Source organism: Frankliniella occidentalis, unplaced genomic scaffold, assembly GCF_000697945.3.
Source record: "Frankliniella occidentalis isolate FOCC.00 unplaced genomic scaffold, Focc_3.1 Scaffold81, whole genome shotgun sequence".
Classification (NCBI taxonomy): Eukaryota; Metazoa; Arthropoda; class Insecta; order Thysanoptera; family Thripidae; genus Frankliniella; species Frankliniella occidentalis.
In genome coordinates, this window is record NW_026267211.1 from 752,937 (window position 1) to 761,672 (window position 8,736).

Sequence of the window (8,736 nt, forward strand, 5' to 3'; positions counted from 1 at the left end):
GAATTGTCTTAAAACATGCATGTACCTTTTGAAAATTTGAAATCGGACGACTCCCGCCATTCCCTTCTCCTCTTGCTGCCAACTAAACGCGTGCCTATTTAGTTATTTGTGTTCCTAGATAATTAGAAAAATAAAATTATATAATGCTCTTGAGGTAATGTCTGTTACTTCTAAGCACACCAAAATGGTATATTAGATGTTAAAGGGGTTTGCCAAGGTTTGCCGCTGGCAGCGCTGGTCGTAGGGTGTCCACTTGGTTGCACATCCGGTCCCATCTCTACCACCAAATCAAACATTACTGACGACGTCCGACACGTCACCGCCGGTTTTCTGCCACCGCGACGCTTGTCGGCTGTAGCGGTTGCTGGTGCACCTCTTTCAACGTCCTACTGTGGGTCACTTCAACACTCAAGTTAACCGTTCATAGCAGAACAGATTCTCAACATGTCCAACAAAAGCAAAGCTTTCACCAGGGAGGAGGAATTACTTCTCCAGGATTTCAGCAGAAATGTATCAACCAAGTCGTCTGCTCTTTTCTACGGAAACGCTTTCATCGTTTCTGCCATTCCCATCTGTAAGCATCTTTTAGTGACTTCTGTGGTATCTTCTCTCATTTTCTGAATTAATTTTCTCATGCTGGCTTTTTAATGAATCCCAAAGCTTGAATTACATTCTTTATCGGCTTTTACTATTACATGTTTAACCTACATTATATGTGAGGAGTATAATATATGTTGGGTGTTGTCGCCTGTTTCTCAAGCATATTGCGATCATCTCATTTAGTTTTCTCTCATTGTACTTTCTTATTTCTTCTTTATAACTGTTGATCTCAAGCTCATTTTAATTTTCAGGGCTTTTCTGGAGAATTCATATGATTGACCTGTACTCCTCCCTGATCTCATTTGTTGTTGTAACACTCATTAGCACCTACCTTGTTGCATTTGCATACAAGAACACCAAATTTGTTTTAAAACATAAGGTAAGAATAAACTTTGTTCAAACATAACTGATAGCAGTTCTTGGTGCCTGTAACTGAACAGTTCCTTGGATGGTTTCTGTTTTTTTTTTGTCTAGGTGGCAGTGAAACGCGAAGATGCAGTTACTCGTGAGATGACCAAAAAGTTGGCTGAAGACAAGAAGATGAGCAAGAAGGAGAAAGATGAAAGGTAAATCTTGTGTAGTGCAATGCACACTCATAGCTTTACCCACTGAAAACTCAGTTGCTATATAAAGAGCTAAACCGGTGCCGAGCGCAAATCTATTTTAACAGGTAGATGAGGAGGTGCAGGACTCGGAAAATGCACTTGAACCCTGTTATACAAGACATTAGGCTTGTTAATATGTCTTGTTTTCAAAGTCCTGTACCATCCTTTCTACACTTTATAAATTTACACTGTTGCCACAACTCTGGAAAACTTTGAAAACCTGCAAAACTTAGGGAAATAAAAAACACTCAGAAAAATCAGGAAAAATGGAAATTGAAAAAAAAAAGGCAAGGAAATTTGTTCTGTTAGGTCCCCAAACTGCACCCAATTCGCTCTTAAGGTCAAACACACATTTGATGTCCCAGCAGGGGTGCTTTGACCCCCAAAAAATCTGTGCTTGCGGTCTTATTCTACAGTAGGACTAGGGGCTAAGGCAAGCACGCTAAAATGCTTAGATGTGGGGGTATTTGTTTTCCCCTGTAATTCACCAGGGACGGTGCTTAAAACTCATGGAAATTTGGGGGAAAGGGTCTAGAAATCAGGGAAAATGGGAATAAAGATTTTGTGGCAACCATGTAAATGTGCATTTTGCTGTAATTTCGAACTTGACTCTGTTGCGGTTTTGTTTCTTTATTGTTTATGTTACGGTCCAACCCCAAACATATCTAGCTGAAGACGTTTTGCTTGGTTATCATTAGTTAATCAAAACATTCTTCATTTCAGAATTCTGTGGAAGAAAAATGAAGTTGCTGATTATGAAGCTACTACGTTCTCCATATTCTACAACAATGCGTTGTTTTTGGCTATTGTCATTTTTGCCAGCTTTTATGTCCTGAAATCTTTCACCCCCGCCTTCAATTACATCTTATCTGTTGGAGTTGCTGGTGGCCTCTTGGCTCTTCTTTCAACTGGTACCCAGTAAAAAGAAAATAATTTATACAAGACTGGGGGTTCTTCTAAGAAAAACCTTACATGTTTGTGAAATATTTATGTTATGAATTTTTTGATATTAAATCTAAAAACAAAGAAATGTTTTTTTTTATTTTACTTTATTAGCTAATAGAAACAAAACGTGGTCAAACAATGTTGAATCTGCTCATGATGTTGTCAATAAAAAGCACACACTAAACATAATCTTTATGTTCAAATAATGCACTCATGTCAATCAGGAAAGCACACTAAACATGTTCAAATAATTGAGAATGCACCCATGACAACAGTACAGCACACTTTGCACAATCACTCCAGTGCCACTCCCTTCACAAGCCCACATTCAGTGTAAATAGATTGAGAAAACAAAATTTGCAGGAGTGACTCATACCAAAGTGGTACACTTAAAATATCAAATATATAAAAAAAAAAATAACATAAAATAAAATTTAATCTCAAAAGTTGGTTGAGGAGGTTTGCTCTAATCAGCATATACCACCCCATAACTTTTCAATGCATTTTTAGCACAAATCTTCTTAGCTAACTTCTTCTTAGAGGCTGTAAATTAAATTTTTATGAATAAGAGAAAAAGTGGGAGACAACAAATTTTGACTCATCACACTTTCTAGGAAGAAAGGATTACAAAAACCAATTTGCATACCTGATCCAGAGAATGATTGACCATTGAACTCAACAGTCAGAGTGAATACCGTGGAACCATCTCTAACATCCCTTTCAAGTTCAGTAAATTTAGAAAAAGGACTGATTTGATTAAGCAGCATAACTGGATCAATTTCACTTGGGTTAGGAGGTAATTTGCCGAGCGCCCCTACATTTATTTGTGGTTGTGGTTGTATGGGAAACTGGTAACAAAGAGAATTAAACATTTGTGAGTACAAATTAACAATGAAGAGATGCGAAGAAAATGAAATCAACTGGTTTACGAACATACCTGATTGAAGGCCGATAGAGCTGGGATGGATTCTGAACTGATTGAATGACCAGAGCTTTTCATATCTGCGTTTTGCCAAAGGTTCACCAATTTAAACATGGCAAAAGACGCGAGTGAACTCCAAGGGGTATCATCCTCAGGGATAGTCTGCGGTTTGGGATCAGCCTGTAACGAGAACAAACACAGATAAGAACACCAAGATGGTAGCGATAACAAACAACAAAAGCTAAAAATGTTTGTGGCAAAATCCCTATAACAAAGGGGAAAGCAATGTGACTTACCGGTACATCAGTTTTAACAGATGTTTGATTCACATCTTTCATTTCAACATCTCCATCTGCAAGAGTGATGTAATAAAGTAAAAATTAGTTTTAAATTTAGTCACCTGAGAGTGGGGTACACTACTTACTGGTGCAACAGATGTAGTACTGATAAAAATAAAAGGTGCAACTGGCGTGCACATGGAAGTGCTCAACACTATGTTACACACTTTGCAGTGTTTGACAGGATGTTTGAATACTGAAAAGAGTGTAACAGTAAAGTTAAACTCTTTAAAGTGTTCAACTGCAGGATTGGCCAACAGTGCCTCCAAACCCAAACGAGCTTCCTGGAGCGGGCTCCTTCGCTTTAGCTCCCAAAAGCACCAGCCTGCACGACCCCGCTAGGCTTTTTCAAAACTAAAATTTGGATATACATTTCAATTAAACTGCATTTTGACCTCCACAGACCTTACCAACGGAAACCATTCTTGAGATCTGTCATGGCAAAAATGCAATTTAATTGGAATTTATAACCAAATTTTAGGTTTGATAAAGCCTTGTGGACTCAAGCGGACAGATCACTTGGGAGGTTAAACAAAGGAGCCCACACCAGGAAGCCCGTATGGAGGTACTGTTGGCCATGAAGCTCTAGACACCTTAAGGTGAGAAAATTTACAGATAAACATTCAGGAGTATTAAAATTACCAGTCTAACATCAAAACATGTGCACCATGGCATTGAACACTACCATGAGTATGCCAGTTGCACACTTTTTATTGTTAGTGTGAGAAACATAGAATTCATATGCCCTTACCATCTTTCTTCATAAGCTGGTCAACCAATTTATCAAAAAAGAGTCCTTTCAAAGCATTTTCTGCTGCATCCTGTTGTGCTTGTTTCTTGCTGATGCCTTGGCCTGAGAAAGTCCTCCCATCTATCTGTTATTGAAAAATAATAATAAAAAATGATGGTCTTGTGTCTTAATTATCACACAAAATTAAGATAGGGAGTTGTTGTGGACAATGAATTTGAATTACCTCAACGCTAGCTATGAAATTTGGCTGGCTGCTCCCATTAGACTTGTCAAGGATAGTAAAGGGAAGGCCAGGCTTCAACTCATTGAGAACCATCAACGGGTTCTTTGGAGCAAGTAGTTTTTTAGCTTGATAGTTCTTTCGGCGACGTTTAACATCTGGAGCAACTTTTGCTGTGGACACATAAATTAAAGTGAAAATGTTAAAGAATGCATTTGAAGTTTTTCATTTTTACTAGGGAGGAGGAGTTACTACTCCAGCATTTCAGCAGAAGAGTATCAATACTTACTGATTGGTGCACCAGGTCGTTTCATCCAAGGTTTTCGAATTGCTGCATCACTTCCGTCACTATTTTCAGTTTCAACGCTATCCATCTTCAGCCCTGGTAGATTTTGAGACTGCTGATAGAAAGGGTTCATGTTCATACCTAAACTGACCATTGAAGACTGATCCATCACTAAAAAACAAAAAAAAAATCATATTTAGTTTATTTCACGCTTTTGGTTGCATTATTGATGTAACTGCTAGTTTAATTGTCAAGACATTTCGTAAACCTACAAAAGAAATAAAACTAAACACATAAATCAGAAATCACGCTGGTCAATAAAAAAACACCTAGTGCTACCAGCCTTGCAATAGTAGTAATAATAATAATAATAAAAGACAACTATATTTTTCTCGTATACCGGCTGAAAACTGTCAGAGGCTATGGGGGCACAGAGCAGAAACCATGTAACAAAAACAGCTCACCCAAAATTGTAATATTTCAATTCGTGCAAGATGCCTGGGCTAAGACGATGGATACTTATATTTACTACGCTCACCGATTCTCAAATGCGGGATTACAGTGGAACTGCACAATTTAACTGTGAAAAATATCGTCAAGAACAAGCAGCCATCAAAACATTAAGGAAGAATGTAGACACAGGATGCAGAATGCAGATGCAGATACCTGAGTCAGGTCTGACACGTCCTCAAAACTATTTTTTCCCCCTTTCTGAATCCAATCGCTTCCATTTATCCAATAATATGCGCATACCAATATTTATAAGAACGAAATTAAATTGCTCTCTTACGTTTCCAATCGAAAATATATGCTACTTTTGTCTCTTACAGACTGAAAAGGGAATAGCTGGATCTTCTTTATGTCGGCTAAACTGGCCAAGAAGCGCGTGATTTGAAAATGTATATTTCCTTTTTGTAGCATGGTGCATGCATCCGCCTTGTATGTTATTTACTGAAATGAAGAATGGGCAGCTTATATTGTATGATCAATCTAACTCGATTTTACAGAAAATTTGTGTTTTCACATTAAATACACTCATTTTCCATCTGCCCAATAAGGTATCCCCCTCGCCCTGCACCCACCTCCCCGCTCAAAAAAAAATGTCCAGCGTGCGAAAGGTCAAAAAGATGCTTGCGTGCGACATATATGTGAACATTTTCGCCCAGTACTTCAATTTTACGTGAGTTTCTTTCATAAGAGTCTACTAACTCATACATCCAGCGATCCAGCGAAACTTTCAGGCTAGGACCTGTAAGCGAGAAGACGGTCATTCCCGAGGTTGGTAGCAGTGCCCGCATTATTTAGTTCGGTTCGGTTTCGTGGGGGACAAGGATGATGAGTGCTTGTACACAGTGTTGACGTTTGATTTTGCAGTCCGATATATTTCGCCGCAGCTTTTGCAAACTCGAGAACTGTAATTTCGCGCTTGCCGTCTCCTCGGGGAAACGTCGGCATCAACGTTGGGCTATCCCTGACGTTTCCTTTGGTGAGTTAAAATGTCTGCTGTCGTCGAGGCTTGCTTAGATCTTTTGTTATTGTGTGTTCTCCACCGTTCTATGAAATGAAAGCGCTGCTCTTGCACTGGGGTTTACTTGTACGACAGCTTAAGTTTTCGTCAAAGCCCGTACATTGTGTACTTGCACAGGTTATCTGTCAGAACCGGACTGACTGGTGTCCTTGTTCTAACCTATACGGTCGGTCCAAGACATGAAGGGCAGCACAATGTCTGAGCTGCATATGATTAGCAACAAATTCCGCTCGGAAACGCTATTCTCGCTGCAAAACTAAAAGCCGGTCGATGACCTTACCTATGTATCTCTATTGTACTAGGTGATGTTTATATTGGTCTTGTTCAGATATGTTTTCTCATCTATCTGGCTAATTTGACCAGGAACCATCCACTTCACCTATTGAGTAATTTTGTGGAAACTCCCCCACAAAATTGTGAGCATTACGTCTTTTGATAAATGTTTAATTCCACAAAAAATTAAATATCACTTCACATCTATTTCAGGCAAATTGTTGTAGAATTTCTTGTTTAGTGTAGCAAGGTGTTCTCGTTTATTGTTGATGATAGTTCTTTTATTTTAGACCTCTATGGATAAATGTGTAATTAAATTTCACATTTTTTCCATTAAAAAAAAACTCTAACAATAATTTGTTTTGGAACATGTAGAAACAATCATGTATTTTTCAAGCATTAAAATATTTTTGAGACTGATATTTTCAGTTGTCATACTGCTGATTATTTTTCTCCACTTTATAATTTTTGATCTAAGGTGTGTTGGCTGGAAAAATGGAATTTAGCTCCAGCTAAGCCTTTAGTCTTATCGTAGTTACTTTTGTTGCTTCTAATGGCTTAACTATGTGAGAAACACATCACTAGGCACATTTTAAGTCCTAAATGGCACCTGTTGGCAGGAATTCCAAAGTCTAATGCATCTCAAGCTCTTTTATCTCTCTTTTGAACAAGAAACACAGTAGTCGTGACTGACCCACGATACTTTAGCTTTCTCTTGGGGGCCAGGAGTCCTTAAAAATTTGAAGGCCGTAGTTGCATGCTGTTTATGATAAGTTTGAGTGGTTCAACAACCAAGATTCTTCTTAGTTATCACCTTCACTCATAGAATTATTATGTTGCAAATCTTTAAAGAAACCTTCACAACCAACTTCCAATGCCTCTTTTATTGGGTGTGGTAGACAAGGCGGCTCTCCATTCAGCAAATGAATGGTTGACGCAGTCAGGCCTCGCCCGGCCCGGCTTGGCCCCGACGTGGACTGCTGATGTGCCCTGCTGAGTCGGGTCATGGGCATGGCAGGGCAGGGCAGGGCAGGGCACATCAGGGTGGGCAGCAGGACCAGCAGGGCAGTACTGTGCGGGGGCCTGCCTTAGGGCCGAGCTCCCAAGCGAGCTATCGCCCATAACTCCATGGCTGCCGCTGCTGTCTCTACCCCGCGCGGTGGGCGGGAGACGGACGCGCTTGGGACGTCGTCCGCTAGATGGCGCTCGTGTGCATCGACCGGACGGCTCGGGGCGGCGGCTTTTCTTTTGTCCGTCCTCCTGTCCTTCCCTCCTCAGCGTACCCACACTACTCTCTCCTGGTATGAATTTAATCATCAACGCACTTTTTCGTGCGTTTTGGGTCTTGAGCTCATTTGGCAGGCGTATATCTTGTAACTTTTCTCGGCTTGTTTCGCGATTTGAGATTTTGCCGCTCAGGGACGGAACGAAGCGCTCAGGGAAGACCTGGTTTCGCCAGTCACGGTCTGCCCCACATCGCGAATTATAGCTTTATTTTTCTCTCTCTATCTGAGTATCGTCTAAGCAGGACAGACGAGAAGGGCGCGCGCATTTAACGTTTGTCGAGAGGAAAGTGGAGGAGGGTGGCACCATAAGGCACCGTAGGGCACCGTAGGGCACCCGGGCCATCAGTCTCCTCGTCCAAGGGCACGGCCCGGGGGACGTACTCGGAGTAAGAGGGGGCGGCAAAGGGCCGTGTCGAGGGACACGGTAGAGACCCCCCTCCTCTAGTGCGCACAAGCTCTCCCGGGCGCCCGGGAGGGGAGGGGGTGGTGTAACCCTGGACACACTCTGCCATGCGGCAGTCGAATCCTTGACCGGTTTCACCCGCAGCACCAGCATACCATGGGGCGCATAGGGAGGCCAGGCGGGAGAGGGGGGGGGGGTGACCTACCCGTCGCGGCGGGGCGGGGCACGGCACAGGGGGCTGGCTGGGCTAAGCCGAGCTGGGAGGCGGGGCGGGGCGGGGCTCGGGGCGCGGTGGGGTGCGGGTGGGCGGTCGCTGACCCATTTCCGCTGACAACTCAAACCGAACCGCACAGCACTCGCGGAGTAGCGGCGGCAACGCGCGGGGCGCGCCCGCACCGTGCTCGGCGGCGCCACCCCCTGGTGGCCTTGTCCCTCCCCGTGCTGTAACTACCCGCTTGGCCCGGCTCCCCCCCGCGCTGGGGCCGGGGCCGGGGCCGGGGTCACCCCTGCCGATTGGGCCTGGGGCTCTACCGCCCCACTCGACCCGCTCCGCTCGCCCCGCCCCGCCCCGGGCTTATC

The 8,736-nt window shown here is 42.7% G+C and overlaps 3 protein-coding genes across 6 annotated transcripts in view; 2 read left to right on the forward strand and 1 right to left on the reverse strand.

The window, feature by feature from the left end:
• Nucleotides 1-317: 317 nt before the first annotated feature.
• On the forward strand, nt 318-2,235 carry LOC113208894 (translocon-associated protein subunit gamma). The gene is made up of 4 exons (XM_026426143.2): nt 318-574; nt 852-979; nt 1,075-1,166; nt 1,929-2,235. Exons 1-4 carry the CDS (start codon nt 445-447, stop codon nt 2,125-2,127), a joined length of 549 nt encoding a protein of 182 aa, XP_026281928.1. The 5' UTR covers nt 318-444; the 3' UTR covers nt 2,128-2,235.
• On the reverse strand, nt 2,236-5,355 carry LOC113208893 (double-stranded RNA-specific editase B2). 2 transcript variants are annotated; one of them, XM_026426141.2, is made up of 8 exons: nt 5,206-5,355; nt 4,671-4,838; nt 4,385-4,554; nt 4,162-4,285; nt 3,369-3,424; nt 3,088-3,252; nt 2,797-2,998; nt 2,236-2,693 (listed from the first exon to the last, which is right to left on the reverse strand). In XM_026426141.2, the coding sequence occupies exons 2-8, from the start codon at nt 4,834-4,836 to the stop codon at nt 2,617-2,619; spliced, it is 960 nt and encodes a 319-aa protein (XP_026281926.1). In that variant the 5' UTR covers nt 4,837-4,838; nt 5,206-5,355; the 3' UTR covers nt 2,236-2,616. The 2 variants fall into 2 exon arrangements, with proteins under 2 accessions (XP_026281926.1, XP_026281927.1); XM_026426142.2 differs by having other exon boundaries at nt 5,132-5,317.
• Nucleotides 5,356-5,959: 604 nt separating this feature from the next.
• LOC113208914 (protein roadkill) overlaps nt 5,960-8,736 on the forward strand; it is a 113,517-nt gene continuing 110,740 nt past the window's right edge. For 2 of the 3 annotated variants that reach the window (XM_052269034.1, XM_052269035.1), the window contains exon 1: nt 5,960-6,153. The gene's annotated coding sequence lies outside the window, so the exon portion shown is untranslated. The remainder of the gene's footprint in view (nt 6,154-8,736) is intronic. The other variant, XM_052269036.1, reaches the window with a different exon arrangement.

What these genes read in the sequence shown, in the direction of transcription:
- LOC113208894 (XM_026426143.2), top strand. Translation starts at nt 445, where the DNA reads ATGTCCAACAAAAGCAAAGCTTTCACCAGGGAGGAGGAATTACTTCTC. An exon ending in CGTTTCTGCCATTCCCATCT is followed by an intron (nt 575 to 851) that starts GTAAGCATCTTT and finishes TTTAATTTTCAG; the next exon opens with GGCTTTTCTGGAGAATTCAT. An exon ending in AATTTGTTTTAAAACATAAG is followed by an intron (nt 980 to 1,074) that starts GTAAGAATAAAC and finishes TTTTTTGTCTAG; the next exon opens with GTGGCAGTGAAACGCGAAGA.
- LOC113208893 (XM_026426141.2), bottom strand. Translation starts at nt 4,836, where the DNA reads ATGGATCAGTCTTCAATGGTCAGTTTAGGTATGAACATGAACCCTTTC. An exon ending in ATTTCATAGCTAGCGTTGAG is followed by an intron (nt 4,286 to 4,384) that starts GTAATTCAAATT and finishes TTTCAATAACAG; the next exon opens with ATAGATGGGAGGACTTTCTC. An exon ending in CCAGCTTATGAAGAAAGATG is followed by an intron (nt 3,425 to 4,161) that starts GTAAGGGCATAT and finishes TCACTCTTGCAG; the next exon opens with ATGGAGATGTTGAAATGAAA.